General features: G+C 38.5%; 1 protein-coding gene across 4 annotated transcripts in view; it reads left to right on the top strand.

Moving 5' to 3' along the window:
• Positions 1-23,532: 23,532 nt before the first annotated feature.
• The window catches only part of ING3 (inhibitor of growth family member 3), a 52,171-nt gene continuing 51,795 nt past the window's right edge, over positions 23,533-23,908 (top strand). Inside the window, exon 1 of one of the 4 annotated variants that reach the window (XM_020966349.2) lies at positions 23,533-23,713. In XM_020966349.2, coding sequence (XP_020822008.1) covers positions 23,686-23,713 — 28 coding nt within the window. In that variant the 5' untranslated portion in view covers positions 23,533-23,685. The remainder of the gene's footprint in view (positions 23,714-23,908) is intronic. The other 3 variants (XM_020966346.2, XM_020966347.2, XM_020966348.2) reach the window with 3 other exon arrangements.

Raw genomic sequence — 23,908 nt, 5'->3', positions numbered from 1 at the left:
TGAGAATTTTAGACCAGAACCTATAAGGTTCAGGGTTAAATACTAGAAATCTATAGATTTTGAAAGAAAATTGGCAGGGAGATGCACAGCATTGTGAATAGAGAACTAACCCTAAAGCCTCCTGGAAGGCCTACTTTCTTTTCTTTTTCTTTTTTTGGAAGGCCTATTTTCAAGACATACCACTAACACATACTGACTATATGACCAGGATGAAGTTTCATAGCCTCATAGTGCTCTACAAAAGTCTCTAAGACTAATAAGGTGTGAAGAAGGTGCTGAGTGTATTGGTAAAGGGACATTCCTCACCAGAATTCCCTGTGCCAGTGAAATCACAAGTTCACTCTCTATCCCTATAATTACGATAGGGGAAATTTAATTTTCCAATGTTGACTTTCAATGACAATCAAAATGGTATCTATCAAATGCTTGGATGTGTATAATAACATAAAGTGCACTCTACAAGTAAAAGAACCTTTGTGAAGCTTATAGATGATGAAAGGCATTTCCTAAAAATTATAGTGTTTTCTATAATTTCCCTTTGCTCCCTTGCTTCAGAGGTTTACAGAAGTAAAAAAAGGAAGGGGCCAGAACTGACTAATATGGTATAAATAAACATATTATACCACATTTATGCTAGTTCTTATTAATAGGAATTATACCTGCTCAAGCATCTGCAAAAATCATCCTATCCCTTTAAAATTCCATAAGACCACACATTAAGGATCAAATGGTATTTTGTGTGAGTGTGTGTGTGTGTGTGTGTGTGTGTGTGTGTATACATATAAAGGGAATTATAAGACAACATAAAATTAATTTATTCCAATATTATCTTCACATGATACTTTCTTTATAAGAATGTCATGAATGATCTTTCTTCCCTCTCATTTATTTTAATCTAAGTTCAGACAATCTATTCCCATCTTTTATCCTTCTCCAGTGCAATACCTTATAATTGAAATCTCCACACATCACCATCATATCAGTCTGCAAAGCTGTTTTGTTTTCATCTGAATGTCTCCTGAAAGCTCTTTTTCTTTTCCATAATAATCACAAGATTATTATTTCCTCTTTTTTTTTTTTGATGAGGCAATAGCAATTAACTGACTTGCCTAGGGTCACACAACTAGTAAGTGACAAGTATCTGGTGTGAGGCCACATTTGAAGTTAGGTCCTCCTGACTCCAGGCCCAGTGCTCTATCCACTGTGCCACCAAGCTGCCCCAATTATTTCCTCTTGATCAACCTGGGCTCGAATTCCTATGGTAAATCTCTTTGATCTCAAGACTAATGATGAAATTAACCTTGTTCTTGTATCTAACAAATTTGTTTCTATATGATGTACTTTTAATGATCATTTGTTTATAAATTTAATGTTTTTATTTTGCTTTCTGTCCACCACACACGTGTCAGTTTGCAACATAAAAGATATAAAGGCCTTCTGGAATATAATAGGTCACATATTAGAAACTTTGGGTAAAAGATAAAATATGCCAAAGGTCAAAGAAAAGAAATTATTCATAACTGAAACTGACAAAGGCTAACAGGTGAGCCTCCACAGTAGATAGAGACAACATTGCAAGTAAGCATATGCATTCCAAATGGATAATAATGGACAGATTTTAATAATTAATAACACATGCACAAAACACTTTAAAGTGTAGCCTAGCACAATTTGCCCTACCCTTTCATCTCTTTCAATTATTTCCTCTGGGTCCAATGATGTCACACACACACACCACACACACACACACACACACACACACACACACACACTTCCTGAGCAATTCTTGAATCCTGGATGATCATGGCACAAAAGACTGTTTTTCTCTTCTTAGCCCCCTGGATCTTGATTATCAATCATCTTTTTTTTAGGAAAGATGCAAAAAGATAAAAGGCCAACTGTTTTTTTGCATCTCCATTTTTTCTCTTCTGATGATATAGCAGCCTCAGAGGCTAAAATAGAAGCAAGAGTACCATTAGTGGTACAAAAGGAATCTGAAGCAGTCAGATGGACCTGGTTATTATGGATCTGAACCATGATTGACATATCCTAGTATAATCCAAGGTCCACCAGCTACCATTCTTGTATTTGTCTGCTGAACAGTGAGATAAGGAAATGCCATATTCCTTGCTTTCCCATTTAATCAATGAGCCTGAGATGCATGGGGGAGAATGCCTCTTCCCCATTTCTTTTCTACAAGCTCTCAGGGATTTCTCATATGGACTAAAAAACTGGAGGGATTTGAGAAGTTGTGAGTTTGGCAGGGAAAATATTTGTTTTTCTTCTGCATTTTGTTTTATATTATTAAAAATTATGTGATCACTACACAATAAGTGCTGAATCTATAAGGGCAGTAGAAAGTAACCTGAGAGAGTGAAAGGCCCTTACTGGGTGGAATCTCTAAGTCAAGTATAATTGATGGATTTCATCTAAGTCAAGTCTGGAAACATGTTACTACCACGTTGAGACACAACATAATGCAGGAGAAAATGCATTGGATTTGGACTCAGGGGATCCTTAGTTTGTATCCCAGCTCTGCCACATTGTGTGATCTTGGGCAAGTCACAACCTATTTGGACCTTTGCATCCTCATCTCTAAAAATAAAGAATTACACTAGATGCCCCCACAAGTCCTTTCTAGTTTTAAACATATCATTCTACACTAGGGATGAGGATAGGTCCTGGAATTTGCCAAATCTAAGTTCTGCTAGAAAATGACTAGCCAGGGTTTAGTTATCATAAATCCTAGAGCAAAGGTTCTTAACCTGGGGTTCATGATTTTAAAAAATATTTTAGTAATATTTCAAAATGATTGGTTTCCTTTGTAGTCCTATGTGTTTGAATTTTTTCATTTAAAAAATATTATTCTGAGAAGATGTCACCAGATTTCCAAAAAGGGTATGGCATAAAAAAGGTTATGACTGCTCAAAAGGCTCAGGTGTTTACAGGCTTCCAGCACCATCTGGTGGTGACCTCAGACACCTTACTGAGTTAATTAAACTCCTTTGGCTCAAGGTCAATCGTCTCCATGTCAGCACTGAAACAAAGTATCATAACATTTTAAAAATTATTTTTTCTATTTATTATGAATTTAAATATCAATAAAAATGAAAATCCAATGTACAACAAATAGGAAAGAGGACTGTATAAAAAAAACCCTGTAAATTTCGATTATGCACAGGTTTGGGGAGTTTTTTTAGTGTAAAATAAATTTGACATGGCAGTAACAAATAACCCTGCCTTTCTGGATCCTCTTTTGAACTTCTTTCATTTCTTCTGTGTATTTATTGTTTTACTGACACTAGGTCTCTTCCTTCCACCTTCTTGTACTCACTGAGATCTAATTTCCTCTTGAATACTCATCTACTGGTTTTACAAGCTACTAAGCTTCCTGTTATTTCTCTCCCACCTCCTGATACACAAGGACACAGAGAGGAATTGGCATACTTCTTGCTCTACAATGACACTTTCAGACCTTCCCTCTGAAACCATTCAGAAATCACTTTTCCTCTTTTAATGTCCACCACATCCTCTTAATCTTATCTATGAATCACTAGGACTAGTGATCTTGTACATAGGGACTAGGTTATTCCTCCTCCCCCATAAGCCTGGTTCATGGCCTTCTTCATGCCAACCTTGTACCCTAGCTTTTCACAGCTATGCTACTGCTCAATCAAAATGTTTTTGAAGTTCTTCAACATAGAACTGTCATACTAATCTGTCTGTACTCTGGATCTTTTATTAAATAGGATCTGTGACCTCAGTTTTATTGATAACATGCTTCAATCTAGTTTCATTTACAGTTCACAGGTAAGACTGATTTTCTTGGTGAAACGAGAAGCCAAGAATAAGTGTGAACAACACAACAACCAGGATGTGTATGTTTTTCTTGTAAATGTTCAGGTAAGTCTGAATTGAATGAAAGTTCTTCTCAAAATGTTATCCCATTAGTAATTCCCAAGGATTTGCAATTCAATTCTTCAATGGATTCATGGTCTTACAGATATGGGCACTCCCTGCAATGATGCAGATTGCAAGTCATTAGCACTGTCTCATCCTGTGAGACACATGTTGGTCACATCCTCCCATGTGTCCTCTATAAGGGATCCACCCAACATGCTACGTTCCTTTCTCTAGTTCCTTCACTAAACACTATATGGTTACAAGTTTAGCACTCAGGCTGCCTATCTGTAAGCTTTTGCTTTTGCTATATGACTGAACTACCTCCTTATCTGGTAAAAGATTTCATGAATGATATCTACTGTCACTTCTTGTGTGCAAGTCACTATTACACATAATAGGTGATTACTGAACTGAGTAAATATTTCTTGAAATGTTATTCAAACTTATTAAAATGTTAGTTCTGCTCCTATATCCTATGATGTCTGTTGGCACATGTAAGATTAAATTTCATATTTTACATCTTAATAGAGAGATTTTACTAGGTGAAGTATTTCTCTTTGGATGGTATGGGCTTCAAATTTGTCAGCCAATTTTCTTAAAATTTTACAGCTAACTAAATACAAAAAGAAACCCAGTTAATCTTGTTAGTCACTCCCTTCCAAAAATCTAGCTAAATGCACCCTTAGCAATATATAAAGATGTTGACTTCTTGCCCAAATGCTATATATACTGTTAAAGGAGAGGTGGGGCAGGGGATGGGGGTGACTCAGACCTATACTCTTAAAATGTTATTTGAAAATAAGGGCTGAATCTGAGATTTCACTACTATAGAGAACTGCCAGATGAAGAAACTCTCTATTACCTCAGGCTGGCATACTCTCTACAATTTAAAGAATTGCCTAAACTACCAGGAGGTTAAGTGACCTCCCTGGATCACATAGCCAATATGTGCAAGAGACAGAACTTGAACTCAGGTTTTCTTAGTTAGCGGCCAGCTCTCCACTATGTCATATGTCTTCTACCAATAAATCTTCTATAGCTAACATTTACACAGCTCTTTCAGATTTATACATTTTTTACATGTATTATCCCATTTAATCCTCAAAAAAAACATGTGGGGCATGACAGCTCTTATTATCCCTGTTGAAAGTCTGCTATATTGACACTATGTTTGTCAATGAAAAGTTTTTCAATCAAAATGACTCCTGGTGATTCTGTATTGCCACCCAACCTTCCAAATCCAACTACGGATGCCTAATAGCTTCCACTAATCACACAGCCTGTGTCACCTGCTTAGATAACTCTGTGGAGAAGTATGTCAATCATCACCATCCTGTCCCATTTTCCTGAACATAATGAATAGCTCAAGGATTGCTTTTGTTTACAAATCTCTTAACCAACAATGATAAATACTTCTGGTAGTATCTGGTAATTTCTGTCTTGCAAAAATAACTAGCGAAAAACTGTGACCTGTTTCAGAGGGTTTATATAGAATTAGAAGCATACATATTGGGCAATTCTAAGCAGTCTATCAAGTTCTTACCCTATAATAGTCTAATATAATCAACATGTGACCTGTTCTTGGTAACTAACCACAGAAAAGTATGTGAATTAAGTATTGCATGTACTTACAATCTTTTCCATATCATAATTGGTTCCTCAATAGTCAGTCAGTATGTCAACAAACATTTATTAAGGACCTTCTACATACTAGGCATGGTGCTAAGCAATGAGGATACAAAAAGAGGCAAAATGCAGACCCTGGCTTCAAGGAACTTGCAATTTAGTATGGAAGAAAAGTAAACAAATATGTATAAACAAGCTATATACACAGGAAAAATAGGAAATAATTAAAAGAAGGAAGGCACTAGAATTAAGAAATGTTGAAAAAAGATTCCTATACAAGATGAAATTCTAGTTGGGACTCAAAGGAAGGCAGGGAAGTCAGTAGGCAAAGATGAGGAGGTAAAGCATTCCAGGAATGGATGACAGCCAGAGGAAATGCCTGAAGTTCAGAGATGGAGTATCTTGTTTGTGGAACAGCAAGGAGGCCAATGACAGTGGATCAAAGATTATATGGCAGGGAATAAGATATAAAAAGAAAAGGTAGGAGGGGAGTAGTTTATGAAGGGCCATGAATATGTGAGAGAGAGAGAGAGAGAGAGAGAGTGTGGTGGCAATGTCAGAGGAGAAAAGGGGAGCATATTTAGGGATGTTGCAAAGGTGAAATCTACAGGCCTTGGCAACATATTGGATAGGCAGTTGGAGGGAGGTGAGGGAAAGTGAGAATTCGAAGACGACACCTATATTGCAAGCCTGTGAGAAAGGCAAAATGTCATTGACCTTGATAGTAATAAAGATGTTAGGATGGACACAGGGTCTGGGGGAAAAATAATTAATTCCATGTCCACTTGAAGCTTTTTGGGGCAACTAGTTTGAAATTTCTGTCAAATGACTTTCCAGTTTTTCCTGCAGTTTTTTTTCAGAAAGCGAGTCCTTACACCAGTAACTGGTGACCTTGATTTATTAAATACTATCATACTATATCTATTTGCTTTTGGATCTTATGGACCCAATTTGTTTCACAAGTCAACTTTTCTATTTTTAATCAGTACTAAATACTTTTAATGATTACTGCTTTGCAATATAGTTTGAAATTGGCTACAACTAGACCCTTTAACTTCCCACTTTGTTTTTCATTATTCCCCTTGAAATTCTTGACCTTGTGTTCCTCCAGATGAATTGTGTTATTGTTATGTTTTTTAAGTACCATAAAGTAACCCTTTGGTAGTTTGATTAGTATTGAACTGAATGTGCAAACTAATTTTAATACTATTGACATTTTATTATATAGGCATGACCCAGTAATAGGCAACTAATAACCCACAATTATTTAGGTCTATTTTTACTTCTGTAAAGAGTGTTTCATAGTTCATGTAATTCCTGTGTCTTGATAAGTGTACTCCAAAATCGTATACATTCTGTGGTGATTCTGAATGAAATTTCAAACAGAGAATTTTACATTGGTCCTGGAGACTGTAGGGAGCCAATGGAGTTTTTGAAGGGGTAAGGGGTGGAGGGCGGTATGGTTGACATGGTTGGATCTGCACTTTAGGAAAATCATCGAGCTTCTACTTCTGGGAGCCAAGATGGTGGAATAAGAAGTAGTGGCTCTCACGCTCCCTCACTGACCTCTGAAAGCCCAGAAAATATCAACCCAGGAAAAACCCTGAGCCAGCAAAAACACAGGGCACAGCAGTCTTGTACTCCAGGAAGCTTGGGGGAATAACGGGAAAGGCCCTTCTCACTCTGGGGAAGAGGGAGCAATACAGGACTGGAGATGTGCCAGCAGGCCAGGGGCAAGCCTCACCTCAGCATACCGGGGGAGATCCTGAGACTCAGTTTGGTGGAGCTGGCAAGTGCGAATACTAGGACCCTCCCTACTCCCTCCAGAGCCTCAGTACAGGAAGGGGAACTGGTAGACACCAGCTGGGAACATGACCATGGGCAACAGTGTTCTCCAGCAGTGAAATCACTTAGTGCTGCAATACAACTCTGGGAAGCACAACTCCAGAAGGCAAAGCTCCAGGCTGACAGAAATCCACCAGCAGCAAAACAACCCTGTGCAAGGCCCAGCTGACCAGGAGCCAAACATTCAAGTGCAAGGCCCTGGTGAGCAGGAAAAGAAGCTTGGGTAAGTGTCCCTTTCACTCCTAAAGGATAATTTAACTTTTTTTTTTTTGTAAAAAGACAGTAAATAGGGGCAGCTAGGTGGCGCAATGGATAGCGCACCGGCCCTGAAGTCAGGAGCACCTGAGTTCAAATGTGACCAAACACTTGACACTTACTAGCTGTGTGACCCTGGGCAAGTCACTTAACTCCAATTGCCTAAAAAAGGAAAAAAGAAAAAAAAGACAGAAAATAGGCAAACACCATGAACAAAAAGCAGAAACAGAAAATGACTATAGATTCTTATTTTGGGGAAAGGGAAGATCAATGCACAAATTCTGAAGAGGACAACATTGTTAATATACCCACATGCGAAACCTCAAAGGGGAATATGAACTGGTCTCATGCCCAAAAAGCCTTCTTGGAAGAGCTCAAGAAAGATTTAAAAAGTCAAATAAAAGAGAGAGAAGAAAAATTGGTAAAAGAAATGAGAGATATGGAAGAGAGAGTCAATAGCTTGGAAAAGGAAGGACAAAAATTAACTGTAGAAAACAAGTCCTTAAAAAGTAGAGTTGACCAAATGGAAAAGGAGGCACAAAAATTTACTGAAGAAAAGAACTCCTTAAAAAGTAAAATAGGCCAACCAGAAAAGAAGGTACAAAATCTAATAGAAGAAAACAACTCCTTAAAAATTAGAATGGGGCAAGTGGAAGCTAATGACTCTGAGAGAGCAAGAATCAGTCAAACAGAAACAAAGGAATGAAAAAATACAAGAAAACATAAAATAACTCAGAGTAAAACAACTGACCTGGAAAATAGATCTAGGAGAGATAATTTGAAAATTATTGGCCTGACAACTATGATGAAAAATACAGCCTGGACAACATCCTTCAGGAACTCATCAAAGAAAACTGCCCTGAGGTCCTAGGACCAGAGGGTAAATTAGTCATTGAAAGAATCCACTAATCACCTCCTGAAAGAGATCCCAAATTGAAAACACCAAGAAATATTGTAGCCAAATTCCAAAATTACCAGATCAAAGAGAAAATACTGCAAGTAGCCAGAAAGAAACAATTTAGAACCACAGTCAGGATTACACATGACCTTGCAGCTTCTACATTTAAATATCAAATGCCATGGAACACAATATTCTATAAAGCAAAGGAGCCTGGATTACAACCAAGGATCAACTACCCAGTGAAAATGAGCATAATCTTTCTGGGGAGGAGTTGGACATTCAATGAAACAGGGGACTTCCAAACCTTCCTGATAAAAAAGAGTAGAGCTCAACAGAAAATTTGACCTTCAAATACAAGACTCAAAAGAGGCATAAAAAGGTAAACAGGAAAGAAAAACAACACAACATATTATTATTATGAATTAGGGCAAACTGTTTACATCCTTACAAGGGAAGATGACATTTGTAACTCTTAAGAACTGTAATGTCATTATGACATTTAAAGGGGGATATACTTAAGAGTTCATAGGCTTAAGGTGACTTTGATGTGATGGTAAAAAATCTAATTAAGTGGTGAAAGGGGATTGTACTGGGAGAAGAAGAAAGGAGGAGACAGACAAGGATAAATTACATCACATGAAAAGGCACAAAAACCAAATACAGCAGAGGGAAAGAAGGGAAGGAGATGGGCATTGTTTGAATGCTTACTCTCATGAGATTTGGTTCAAAGAGGGAATAACATAATCAGTTAGGTATAGAAATCTAACTTACCATATAGGAAGTAGGAAGGGTAAAGGGAAAAGAAATGAGAGGGGGATAATAGAAGGGAAGGTAGACTGAGGAAGGCAGTGGTTGAAAGCAAAACTTTACTGAGAAAGAAAGGGAAAAAGGAGAAAGAAAAGCATAAATGGGGTGAGGGAGAGGGAACAGGATGGAGAGGAAGACACAGACAGTAATCATAACTGTGAATATGAATGGAATGAACTCTCCCATAAAATGGAAAGAGATAAGAGAGTGGATTAAGAACCATAATCCTACAATATGTTGTTTACAAGAAACACATTTGAAGCAGAGGGATACACACAAGTAAAGGTGAAAGGCTGGAGCATAATATATTATGCTCAAGCCGAAGTAAAAAAAAAAAGGCAGAGGTAGCAATCCTGATTTCAGACAAAGCAAAAGCAAAAATAGATCTAATTAAAAGAGATAAGGAAGGAAACTACATCCTGGTAAAAGGTACCATAGATAATGAAGTAATATCATTACTAAACATTTATGTACCAAGTGGTATAGCAGCCAAATTCTTGTTTTTTGTTTTGTTTTGCTTTATGTGAGGCAGTTGGGGTTAAATGACTTGCCCAGAGTCACACAGCTAGTGAGTGTTATGTGTCTGAGGGCGAATTTGAACTCAGGTCCTCTTGACTCTAGTACCAGTGGTCTATCCACTGCGCCACCTAGCTGCCCCAAGCAGCCAAATTCTTAAAGGAGAAGTTAATGCAGATACAGAAAGAAATAGACAGCAAAACTATACTAGTGGAGGACCTCAACCCCCAACCCCAAAACTAGATAAATCTAACCACAAAATAAACAAGCAAAACGTTAAGGAGATCAATAGAATGTTAGAAAAGTTAAATATGATTGACCTCTGAAGAAAACTGAATGGGACAGAAAGGAATATACCTTTTTCTCAGTGGTACATGGCACTTCCACAAAAATTGACCATGTACTAGGGCATAAAAACCTCACAATCCAATGTAGAAAGGCAGAAATATTAAATGCATCCTTTTCAGATAATGATACAATAAAAATTATATGTAATAAAGGGCCATGGAAAGATAGACTAACAACTAATAGGAAACTAAATAATCTGATCCTAAAGAATGAGTGGGTCAAACAACAAATCATAGAAACAATCAATACCTTCATCCAAGAGAATGACAATAATGAGACAACATACCAAAACTTATGGGATGCAGTGAAAGCAGTCCTTATGGGAAGCTTTATATCTCTAAATGCTTATATGAATAAAATAGAGAAAGAAGAGATCAATGAATTGGGCATAGAACTAAAAAAGCTAGAAAAAGAACAAACTGAAAATACTCAATTAAATAAGAAATTAGAAATTCTATAAACCAAAGGAGAAGTGAATAAGATTGAAACTAAGAAAACTATTCAACTTATAAATAAAACTAAGAGCTGGTTTTATGAAAAAAAACAATAAAATAGATTAAACCTTTGGTTAATTTGATTTAAAAAAAGAAAAAGAAGAAAACCAAATTACCAGTATCAAAAATGAAAAGGGTGAATCCACCACTAAGGAAGAGGAAATTAAAACAATAATTAGGAACTATTTTGCCTAACTGTATGCCAATAAATTTGACAATTTTAGTGAAATGGATGAATATTTACAAAAATACAAATTGCTCAGATTAACAGAAGAGAAAATAAAATAGAATAAATAGGATCTTCCTTAAAATGACAGATAGCATCTATCAAAAACCATCATCAAGCATTATATGCAATGTGGACAAGCTAGAATCATTTCCAATAAGATTGAGGATGAAACAAGGATGTCCATTATCACCACTGTTATTCAATATTGTACTAGAAATGTTAGCTGTAGCAATTAGAGAAGAAAAAGAAATAGAAGGAATTAGAATAGGTAAATAAGAAACAAAGCTATCACTCTTTGCAGATGATATGATGGTTTATTTAGAAAATCCTAGAGATTCAAGCAAAAAAATTACTTGAAATAATAAACAGATTTAGCAAAGTTGCAGGATATAAAATAAGCCCACACAAATCATTGGCCTTTCTATATATTACTAATGTGAAGCCCAACAGCAAGAGATAGAAAGAGAAATTCCATTTAAAATACTGTAGACACTATAAAATATTTGGGAGTCTACCTGCTGAAACAAAACCAGGAACTATATAAACACAATTACAAAACATTTTTCACATAAATAAAGTCATATCTAAATAAAAATACCAGTTGTTCATGGGTAGGCCAAGCTAATACAATAAAAATGACAATTCTACCTAAATTAATTCACTTATTCAGTGCCAAACCAAACTACCAAAAAATTATTTTATAGAGCTAGAGAAAACAATAACAAAATTCATCTGGAAGTCCAGAATATCAAAGGAGCTAATGAAAAGAAATGCAGGGGAAGGTGGTCTAGCTGTACCTGATTTTAAATTGTATTATAAAGCAGCAATCATCAAAACTACTTGGTACTGGGTAAGAAATAGAGTGGTGGATCAGTGGAATAGGTTAGGTATGCAAGACACAACAGTCAATGACTATACTAATCTATACAGTAAATCCAAAGACTCCAGCTTTTGGGATAAGAAACAGCTACTTAGCAAAAACTGCTGAGAAACCTGGAAAAATGTATGGCAGAAACTGGGTATAGACCAACATCTTATACCCCATACCAAAATAAAGTCAAAATGGGTTCACAATTTAGGTATAAAGGCTGATACTATAAGCAAACTAGGACAGCAATGAATAGTTTACCTGTCAGATTTATGGAGAACAAAAGAATTCATGACCAAACAGGAAATAGAGACCATTACAAAAAGCAAAATCGATAATTTTAATTACATTAAATTGAAAAGTTTTTGCATAAATAAAGTCAATGAATCCAAGATTATGAGGGAAGCAGAAAACTGGGAAATAATTTTATGACTAGTGTCTCTGATAAAATATATAGAGAACTAAGTTGAATTTATAAGAATACAAGTCATTCCCCAATTGATAAATGGTCAAAATATGTGAACAGACAGTTCTCAGAGGAAGAAAGTAAAGTCATCTATAGTCACGTGAAAAAATGTTCCAAATCACTATTGATTAGAGAAATCTCAATTAAAATGACTTTGAGGTACCATATCACACCTATCAGATTGGTTAACATGACAAAACAGGAAAATGATAAATGTTGGAGAAGATGTGGGAAAACTGGAACACTAATGCATTGTTGGTGGAGTTGTGAAAAGATCCAACATTTTGGAGAGCATTCTGGAACTATGCCCAAAGGGCTATAAAAATGTGCATACTCTTTGACCCAGCAATACCACTTCTAGGTCTGTATCCCAAAGAGATCATAAAAATGGCAAAATGTCCCATGTATAAAAATATAGCAGCTCTTTTTGTGAAGGTAAAGAATTGGAAATTGAGGGGATGCACATCAATTGGGGAATAGATGAATAAGTTGTGGTATATGAATGTAATGGAATGCTATTGTGCAATAAGAAATGATGAGCAGGCAGACTTCAAAAACACTTGGAAAGACTTATGTGGACTGATGCTGAGTGAAGTGGGAAGAACCAGGAGAACATTGTACACAGTAACAGCCACATTATGGGATGACTGACTTTGAGAGACTTATCTCTTCTCAGCTATGCAAGAATCGAAGACGATTCCAAAAGATTCATGATGGAAATTGCTAACCACACCCAGAGAAAGAAATATGGAGTCTGAATGCAGATGGAAGCCTACTATTTGCTCTCCTTTTCCTTTGCTGTTTTGTTTTATTGCTTCATTCTCATCGTTCCTCACATTAGTTCTAATTGTTCTTTACATCATGACTAATGGGAAAACATGCTTAACATGAATGTATATGTAGAGCCTATATCAGATTGTAAGCTTTCTTGGGGGGGGGAGAAGTGAGTGGGGAGAAAATTTAAAACTCAAAATTTTATAGAAGTGAATATTGAAAACTAAAAATAAATAAATTAATTTTTAAAAGGGAAAAAAAGGAATATCATTTTGTGGCTGGAGGCTGGAGCTCCAGAGTGGGGAGACCTGAGGCAGGCAAACCCCCTAGCATACTACTGCAATAGTTCAGGTGTGAGGTGAATGAAGGCCTATACCAGTGGTATCACTGTCAGAGGAGAGAAGGGGGCATATTTGAGAGATATTGCACAGATGAAATCAACAGGCCTTGGCAAGAGCTTGAATACGGAGAGTGATAGTGAAGAATTGAGGATAACACCTAGGATGTCACTAAGAATGAATGGGAAGATGATTTTGCCCCTGACAGTAATAGGGAGGTTGAGGGAGGGAGTAAGGGAAGAACGATAATGAGTTCAGTTTTGGACGTGTTGAGTTTAAAATGTCTACTAGACATCCAGTTAGAGATACAACATTGGAGGTAAGCAAAGAATAGGTAGATTTGGGAATCATCATGCAGATGCTAATTAAGGGAGCTGATGAGAATGCCATATGAAGAAAGGACAAAACCCTGCAAGACACCTCTGGTTAGAAGGCATGATTGAAAGAGGTCCCAGCAAAGGAGGCCAAGAAAGAGCTGTCTGCTAGGAAGAGAACCCAGAGAGAACAGGATCCAGAATACCTAGAAAGAGAGTTTCAAGGGTGATCAATAGTGCCAAAGGCTGCAGAGTGGTTCAGAAGAATGTGGATTGAGAAAAGGCCATTGGATATAATCACTGGTAACTTTGAAAAAAGCATTTTCAGTGGGATATTGAGGTCATAAGCAAGATTATAAGGGGTCAAAAAGAGTGAAAGGAGAAAAAGTGGAGGCACCTATCATAAGTGACCTTTTCAAGGAATTTGGCCACAAAGGGCAGAGGAAATAGAAGACAATAGTTAGCAGATATGGAAGAACCAAGTGAGGGTTTTTTCAGGATACGGGAGACATAAGCATGTTTGTGGGCAGTAGGAAAGGAGCCAGTGAAAAGGTAAAGATTGAATATAAGTGATAAATTAAGGACAACATAAGGAACAATTTGTTGGAGGTAGGAGATGGAATGGAATTATTTGTGCAAATAGAAGAATTAGCCTTGGTAAGGCATAAGGTCACCTCTTCCTGCAAGACAGGGGTGAAGGACAACAGTGATATGAGATGAAGAGGGGAACGTGGAAGTTCATAACAAATGGCCTTATCTTTTTTTCTGTAAAATATGAGGTCAGATTCTCGACTAAGAGAGTGAAGGAGGGAGAGCCATGGGAAGACTGAGGAAAGATGAAAAGATTTAAAAGAATTGCCCTAGAGAGTGTGATATTGAATTGATTAGGGACAGAAGGAGGGCCTAGAAGCAGTCAGAGCCCAGTTGAGGTTATGTAACATAAATTTGTAGTGACCCTACTCAGTATGGTTGTGTGATTTTCACCTTCATTCAGTAGCACCTGTGTAGGAGCAGATGGTAGGAATAAAAGCTAAGGCTTGGCAGAATGCAATTGGCAATATAATGAGGGGTAGAGTGACACAAGAGGACAGTGTAGAGTTGAACTGGTTCACCAAAGTGTCAAGATTGGGGAAAGATGCGAGAGTGGTTGATGTAGTGGCAATGGCCTGGGAGAAAACTGAGCAATTGAGGGACTGGAGGTCAAGGTGTGGATGAAGAATAGGGTTTATTAAGGGGAGGCAGAAGGAGAAGTGGAAAGCCAATAAATTATGGTCAGATGGGATTTTAGAATTCTTTAACATGGAGGTGGTGTATTTGTGGGTGATGACAAAATCAACTATATAACCATATACTTGTGTGTAACTGAGGTGGGGTAGAGGTCACAAGAAATGAGTAGGTTGAGGTATTGAGTCTTAGGGTTTTTGAAGGAGAGTCAACATGTATACTTAAGTCCCCAAGTATGAAGGCAGGCATTGGGGAGGAGAGAAAAATTGTAAGTCACGCACTAAACTCATTGAGGAAGAGATGTGACTTGGAGGTCTGGGGACAACAGCTATCAGATTTTTAATTGGGTTGTAGATATGAGTTGTATGAAACTCAAAGAAGTTACTAAGTGATGAAGATATAGAGAGAACCTGGAAGTGGAAATGGGGAAGAAGGAGTATACTAATTCCTTCCTTGACCAGTGAGCCAAGGGTAATGAGTGAAGGGTGTAGTCAACACTAGAAAGGATAGCCAGGGTGACTGTGTCAGCAGTGGGGACCCAGGTTGCAGTGATAACTAGAATATGGAAGCAGTGGGAGAAGAAAATATTTAGGATGAAGGGAAATTTCTTGCTTATGGAATAAGCATTCCAGAGTGCACAGCAGAAGGGCTAAGTGGTATTTTTTTATACATCTTTGCAGAGGGTGGGGAGGCAGAGTTGAGGGAAATGGGAATAAGTAATCAGATGGTGGTGGATAGGGAATAGGATTTGGATGATAAGGGTTCAGTCCCAGTAGGTGGTATGGTAAGAGCAGGTGTGAGAATATTCATCATTGAGTAGAAAGTACCACTCCTCTTGCCAGAGGAGGCTAGTGATCAGGCTGGTGAGAAGTGTAGCATAAGATGAAAGGCATATGGTCAGATGGTATGCCCCATTTCATTACTCCACCCTTTGAAAGTTGAAGGTTAGGCAGGAAATAGAGCAGTAGGAGATAGAACTACTGCTCCCCATCAACTTTCCTCTTCATTCAAGGGACAGGTACAACAAGAGACAGAAGGTCTGAGGTCAAAGGGAAGACTGATCCTCTGCACCAGAGCTTCTCCACTTTGAGGTTGGATATCAGGCTGGTAGCAGGTGGTGGAAGCTGCCTTGTGCTAGCACAGATGAAAGTCATTCTGACAGCCTCTAGCAGCCTTTACTTGAATATGAGCAGTAGGACATGGAAGGCATGTAGTTAGAAGAAGTCTTGCTGCTCTTCTTTCTGGGACTGGAGATATACCTTAGCAGGAGGTAGAAGTCTTGAAGTGCAAGGGGAAGTAACAAGCAGGAGGAAGTCATGAGCAGGGGGAAGTTGCTTTGGGGCAGACAGAAGTCAGCTCAGCCCCTTGCCACCTTCCCTCAGGGGACCAACAGGAGATGAAAGGTGCAGGATCTGAAGGTCTTACTCCTCACCTGAGTCTGGAGATCAGGTGGGCACAGCAGGAAGTACACCATCCTATGTAGCTTCTACCCAATATTTCCATGAAAAAAAATGTCCTTGACATACAATAGAATGACCCAAAATAGTGTGATGACCACATTTTGGAATGACAACCCAATTTTTTCCTTAAGAGGCATCCTTTATGGGCACATTGATGTTGATACTGATGCTTACGTTGATAGCTTCTGAAAAGCTTGGATTCCTCAGGCACAACTTCTAGTGAAGATGATATAATGCCTTACGAGTACAAAACCTGTATTCATGAACACTGAATATTCCATTTAATTTCACTTCAATAAATATTTGTTAAGTGCCTATATGTGCCAGGCACTGTACTAAGCACTGGGAATACAAATTTTAAAAAAAGACAGCCCTTGCCCTCAAGTAGCTTACAATCTAATAGAGAAAGACAACACACAAAAGGAAGTTGGAAGGTGGGGGCTGGGGTAGCAAGGGGAACAGGCAGAGATGCAAATGCAAAGTGGAGTGAGTTAAAAGTCTAATTTCTGCCTCTGCAAAAGAAGGCTTTGGGAGGAGTTCAATACTCCAACTTCCAGACCTCCAATCAGAGGGGAGAAGAGGCTGAGGGAAGTGGTATCCAAGGCCTGACTCAGCAATGTGATGATGAGATTAGAAGTGATGAGCTTATCCTGGGATGGGCATCTTGTTCTGTGGACTTGAAACCAGGCACAGCTGATTTTTACATGTTTTTAGAAACCTGGGAAGTCTAGAACTGTATTTCACATCTTATCAAGAGCTGCTTGAGCCAGTTTTCAGTTGTATCTGACTCTTTGCACCCCATTTGGTGGTTTTCTTGGCAAAAATACTGAAATGGTTTGCCATTTCCTTCTCTAGCTCATTTTCCAGATGAGGAAACTGAGGCAAATAAGGTTAATTGAGTTGTTCTGGGTCACACAGCTAGCAAATGTCTGAAGCCAGATTTGAGCTCAGGAAGATAAGTCTTCCCGACTCCAGGCCCTGCACTTCATCCATTGGGCCACCTAGCTGCCCTAGCAAGAACTGCCAACCCTTGTAATTGACTAGCTAAACTTGCTACCCATTGAGTGATATAAATTAATGGGTTCTTGGGGCAGCTAGGTGGCGCAGTGGATAGAGCACCGGCCCTGAAGTCAGGCAGACCTGAGTTCAAATCCGGCCTCAGATCAAACACTTGACACTTACTAGCTGTGTGACTCTGGGCAAGTCACTTAACCCCAACTGCCTAAAACAAAAACAAAAACAAATTAATGGGTTCTTGCTTTTCCAGGAATATCAAAGAGAAGACCATGGGATAGATAAGCTTGAGATGTTGACAAAGAGAGTCAGACAGCCCCAGCTGTATAACTCATGACAGTGCAAGACAAAGGCTTTTGGAGTACTAAGTCATCTAATAGTTTTCCATCTCTACACATACATAGATACATGTCCCATTCCACAAGAAGTTCCCTTCATGTTTGGAAGGTATTGTATCAGATTGACTGATGGTAGAAGACAAGGGATTCTTAGCTTATATAGCCTCGGCTTAATGACTGATAAGGAGAGCAATTGAGGTATGTAGCTCTAGCTGTGGGAAGTTTGAGGATGTTTGTACCTGCATTTTTATGTATCAAGAGTTGTGCTTTTGTAAATCATAAAAATTCTAATCCTAGTGTAATACATCACCAGTGTAAATGGACTTCAGGCCTGCATTATGTGATAATATAGTTAAGGATGAAGGCTTAACCTTAGAAAAAGAGCCCCAACAAGTAGTTTGTGAATAGTACAAATTGTAGTCACAGTCATAAATGTCCTTGTGTCTTGATTACTTTCATAATAGAACTTCATAGTCAACTTACGTGCCACAGTGGCATTGTTTTTGGGTACACCGAGTGAATAGTGCCTCAGTAGCAATCTAGTGTTTTGTGGCTAACCCGAGTTTCAATAAGGTAAAATGTAAGTTGCAAGTAAGGGTAAGTGACCTGTGTTCTCTCTCATGTGTTAACTGAGAAATAGAAGCTTGCCATTTTGAAAAGCATTCTCATCTTCATAATTTCAGTGGCACAAAGCATCTTTTCCAAGAGCTGAAGGAGCTCAGATATGATTATGTTTTTGTAAAAGAAAAATATGGTAGACACTGAGTAGCCATTGAAAAACCTAGAGCTCTTACTTTGCCTGAAGGTGTAACTAGGTGGCACCAGGCCTGGAATTAGGAAACTTCCAATGAAATCAGGCCTCAGAAACTTATTAGCTGTGTGATCCTGGGCAAGTCACTTAACCCCATTTGCCTCAGTTCCTTCACCTATAAAATGAGCTAGAGAAGGAAATGGCTGACCACTCCAGTATCTTTGCCATGAAAACACTAAATGGGGTCCTAAAGAGACAGACATGACTGAACAACAACTTACTTTGATCATCTATGTAGTTGCCATTTAATAAACAGTTGTCAAACTGTCAACTTTTATATACTAGGTACATTTTGAATTCTACATACCTGTTTCTTGGATGAATTGAATTCAAGCAACATTGATGTAGTAAACAGAGAAAGTAATGACAGAAATTCAAATTTCAATTTTTTTGGTCTGGATACCCAACGTATCAAATTGATGTAGGGCAGTCTTCCCACAGATTTATCCTTGGTTGATCACATGCTCAGAATCTTACTGAAATGATACCTCACCTGGATCCTAGAGGGCAGGATTTCTATGAAACACTGGAAAATTCCAGGGGTAAGAAAAATTCCAGATAGGAGGCATTTAACTTGGGATTTTATTTGACGAGTTACAACATTCAGAGGTCTAGAATCACTACCAATCCCCACCAGTGATCAGTCCTAGTTGATGAGCTTTGGTAAGGTCAAATTTTTCAAAAACTTTCCTCCTATCAACTCAGTCAAGAAGTTAAATAATTGCAGATTGTGGGTATAAATGATTTCCACAAATTCTAAGTTTACCAGTCTTAGACTTTAGTACTGGCATGACTGGCATATTGTAACTAGATGGGTATGAATGCATGGGACACTGAATCTCAGTACTGTGAACCAATTCTTTCCTAAGTTTTTGTGTTATTGCTTGGCAATGACAAAGGAAGCTTCTCTAAAGAAGCCATACTCCACATTCCTAATACAACCCTCAGTGATATTAAATGGGTAATCACTATAGTCTTGAAGGATGCTTTGTGACCGCAACAACTTTGATGAGGGTCATTATGAGAAAATATGGTCAATAATAGCTATTATTTATTTGATATTTAGAGGTTTGCAAAGTGACCTATAAACATCACCTCATTTGGTCCTAACTACCTTGTAAGGTAAATACTATAGGTATTGTTACACCTATGTTACAATTGAGGTTCAGAGGAGTTAAGTGACTTATTCATGGTCACACAATTATTAAAAGGTGACATAAGAACTTAGGTCTTTCTTGATTCCAAGTCCAATGTCCTTACCACTATACCTTACTGTTAAATGTATCTATTGATTATCGATATATATAACTGGTGTCAATACCTATCTTACACTTATAACCATTTGTAAATATCGTATTATCCTCAAGCACCTTGTCATTAACCTTCAAAATTACCTATTTCTAGGTTTTGTTGAAATCTGAATAACCAAATTATCTTTATATGGATTATTATCACACTCTTAGGTTTCCTTCTAATTGATTTTGAATCGTATACCTCACCCCTGGTACTCTCTCAAGGTAGTCTTTCTTTTTATAAAATCTGTACTCCTTAATCTACAAAATTATAACCTTCAGTATCTTGAGGAACATTTAGGATTATTTCTCTGCCTTTGCACTGAATAGCACTTACATTAGAAATCACTAGTTTAATTTGTCTAATATTTATTTACATAGATAGATCCTTACCTGAACCATTAGAAATGCTAGATTTAGTTTTGTCACATAATTCCAATAGTAAGCTTCAGTGTGAATTCCACTTACAAGGTGATACACAAAGTGTTATTTAGGAAATCCCCAAAATTTCAATGTTGAGACAGATGGCATAACTCTGTAGTATAAATAGCAGTGCCCCCATCAAGCTGCTGATTACATTTGTTAAATTTAAATCTCAGTACAATAATGGATGGTGCTGATAAGATGTATGTTTTCCAATGATTCTAAAAATTCATCCAATACATTAATGCAAAATTTAGCTTGTACGATGAGAGATCTTACTATGGCATATATTTCAGTCACATTATCTAGAGAACAACATGCTGCTATTTAAGGTTCTCTATCTTTTTTAAGGTGGAAGAGCAAGCCTCTCTCTATAAATTCCAGGAATGCCTCAAGTTCCAGGGTGGAAATCACATTTCACTCCTTTGCAGGAACTATTTGAGTACTGAGTTAACACTAGTTGTGGTTGTCAGACTTAAAAAGAATGCCATCTTTTGTGCCAGAGTGGGTGTTATGTGGGTACCATTTAATAGGTAAGGGACAAATAGGTTTGGAATATGAATACAAATCCAAGTACATTATTGTAGCTCACTTCGGCAGTCCAGAAATACAGCAAACAAGTATAGGAATTCAAAAAGAACAAGATATTATGGAACTCAAAAGGAATAAAAAACCAACATTGTACCATATAACCTCTAGAACATATGTCCCCAATGTCATTATTAGATTTGAAAGTGCTCGATTAAAGAAATGGTGAGTAAAGCCAGAGAAGAAGTTCATTCATTCATCTAAATATTTATTCAGTAAGCATTTATTAAGTGAGTGTGCCTAATGTATTCAAAAGACTGTGGTATGTGCTGGGGTAGACACAAAGGTAAACAGGGTATGTTTTTTGCTCATAAGGAACTCAGTGAAACATAAATGAGAAACAACTAGGAAAGACGGAAGGGAATGGCTGTTACTTTCTACTGGGAAATGAAAACACAGTATTAGTTAAAAAGTAAATATGCCTCCAATGAAATCCAACTTAGATGCCTCATCATAACACAGAAGTGGCCTTGGGTTCTCAGAGACTATGCCAGGGTAGCGCAAACTCTGGAAAATACTATCAATCTGAAAGGCTTTAGAGTTCAGTCACAGTGGTCAACTCTATTATTTGTCATCCAAGGATTAGCCTTGCTCACTTTAGAAAGGCTCATTAAAAAGGGCTGGCCATTATATTATGAATATTTTTGGCTACAGAATTTTATGAAACCATCTACTAATGATGCATGAAGGGATTACTTGGAAGGAGTATCCACAGTAAAGAAATCATGAATCATTGAAGTGTTTTAAGTAATTACAGCCCTTGCTAATTACAGGGAGAAGAAGAAAATGTTATAAAAGGATGTCCTGGGAAAGTCACTTAACCTCTGTCTGCCCTAGTTTCCTCAACTATAAAATGAGGATAATGATAGTAACTACCTCACAGAGTTTTTGTAAGGACCAAATAAGATCCTCAGGTTTAACACTTATTAGTACTCAGCAGGTACTTAGTACTTAGTAGGTAAATGTTTGTTCCATGGAATATGAATATGGACCAATAATGAACATTTTGAGGGAAAATATATTGACTGGTCTGTGGGGAATTTATGGGAGGACAAGAGAACCTGAATGTGTTGTAATCCTCAGGATTAGACAAAATACTCTACAGAAACCACAGATGCACTGAAGTACTTAAGCATTAAAGAAAAGGCTGAAAGTAAACTCTAAGGTGGGTCTGCCACTACAGCTGCAGGGTGTTTAATCACCTGCATAGCTGGCCACTTGTGTACTAGCAGTGACTTTTGGTGCCCTTCAAGGACTCCCTCTCCTTCCCTCTGTGTGGGGTGGTAGGCATCTAGGTCTATAACAGAAAAGTTTGCAAACCGTAAAATGCTATAGAAATGCTAGTTATCAACATAAGAAGATGTGGAACTTAATAATACCTCAAAGGACTAGAAGATGAGGAATTTAATAATACCTAAATGGACCAGGATTTATCAATTGATGCGGCATTCTTTTTTTAACCCATAAGGCAAAGAAAAGATAGGATAAAAATTTCTATTTCAAAGTAAAATTAAAAACAATTTTTTTTTAAATTGCATCAACCGATGCTCCTAATCAGCAGGAACTGACCTCTTATAGGCAACTAAGATGAGCAGTGGATAGAGGGCTGAACCTGGAATCAGAAAGACTTGAGTTCAAATCCTATCTCACATACCAGCAGTATGACCCTGGGCAAGTCATTTAACTGCTGTATACCTTAGTTTCAACTGTAAAATGGGGATAATAACCTACTTCTCAGGGTTATTGTGAGGATCAAATGAAATAATAATTGAAAGTGCTTAGCATAGTACCTGACATATAATAGGCACCTAATAAATGCTTCAACAAAGGAAACATGTTTATTTCCTTACAGTGTTTAAGAAAGTGAAGAAAGAAACCTGAAAAAGAACTGGGAAAAAAATTAACCTTTACATAGCGTTTTGTGGTTTGTAAGTGGCTTCACACTTGTAATTTCATTTGTTCTTCACAACCCCGTATTTAATCCCCTTTTTACCAATGAGAAAACCAGGCATTAAGTGACTAGCCCCAAGGTCGCACAGAATGTAGAGGCAGGATTCCAACTCTGGTCTTCACCGAATCCAAGTCCAGCACTCAACACACTATGCCACCCCGCCTGCCAACAAAGTCCTACCTCGTAAAGAAGATGCTAGAAACCTGGCAAAACCTCGATTCCAGGCACGAAGTACGTTCAGTCGTATGCAAAGCTTTGCTAAACCTACCAGCGGGTCCTATTTCTGGAAGGAAGATATAGGCAAAGAGTTATGGTTTCAAAACAATCCAGATTGTTTGCGGCCTCTCCGTTCCAGGTGACCAGCATTACATCCCTCCCGTTATTCGCCTCTCCCAAGCCCAGCCGGGATACCACGGAGAGAGCCATCAGCTGGGACACCAACTCACTGTGCGGAGGACCCGGCGAAAAGTTGTATTTCGAATCATGTCATGTACCTGCCTACAACTCCCAGCAACCCCTGCACAAAGTCAACAAATAGACCGCGGTTCCTCATTTCAGATTTTGTGCAAGACCGTTTGCAGTCGCTCCTGGGAGACGCAGTTTCGCGGTGAAGTCATTATGGCCGATCCTTTCTCAACCTCTGCAAAAGCGAAACTACATTTCCCACAAGGCTGCGAGAGAAGGAACCGGGCAGCCTACGTCACTGCGGCGGCCGACCAATCAACGTGCCGGGCGGCGGTGAGGCGAACGCCGTCAGGCGCCAAAGTGTTTTTTTTGCCCGAGCCGAGCGGCTGCTGCTAGCGGAGGCGCCATATTGAAAGGGACAAAACTCCGGCGACAGCCAGTGACACAAACAAACCCCCGGACCCTCCCCCCATTTCCCCAGCTCTAAGGGCCGAGATGTTGTACCTAGAGGACTATCTGGAGAGTGAGTGTGAGGCGGGGCGGCAGCTGCCCGCGGGAGCGTCGGGCGGGCGAGCAAACGGGCGGGCGGGAATGGGGGGAGGCGGGGGGGATGTTTCTTTCTCACGGTAACTGGCAGCCTCGCTGTGGGCTGCCGCCTCCCCTCGTCCCCCTCCTTTTCGCACGCACTTACGTATGGACGTACTGCGTAATTTGGCCT

The sequence above is a fragment of the Phascolarctos cinereus genome, unplaced genomic scaffold (genome assembly GCF_003287225.1).
Source record: "Phascolarctos cinereus isolate Bilbo 61053 unplaced genomic scaffold, phaCin_HiC Scaffold_1;HRSCAF=81, whole genome shotgun sequence".
Classification (NCBI taxonomy): Eukaryota; Metazoa; Chordata; class Mammalia; order Diprotodontia; family Phascolarctidae; genus Phascolarctos; species Phascolarctos cinereus.
The sequence above is the reverse complement of the archived record's forward strand: the minus strand, read 5'-3'. Positions and strand labels throughout refer to the sequence as shown.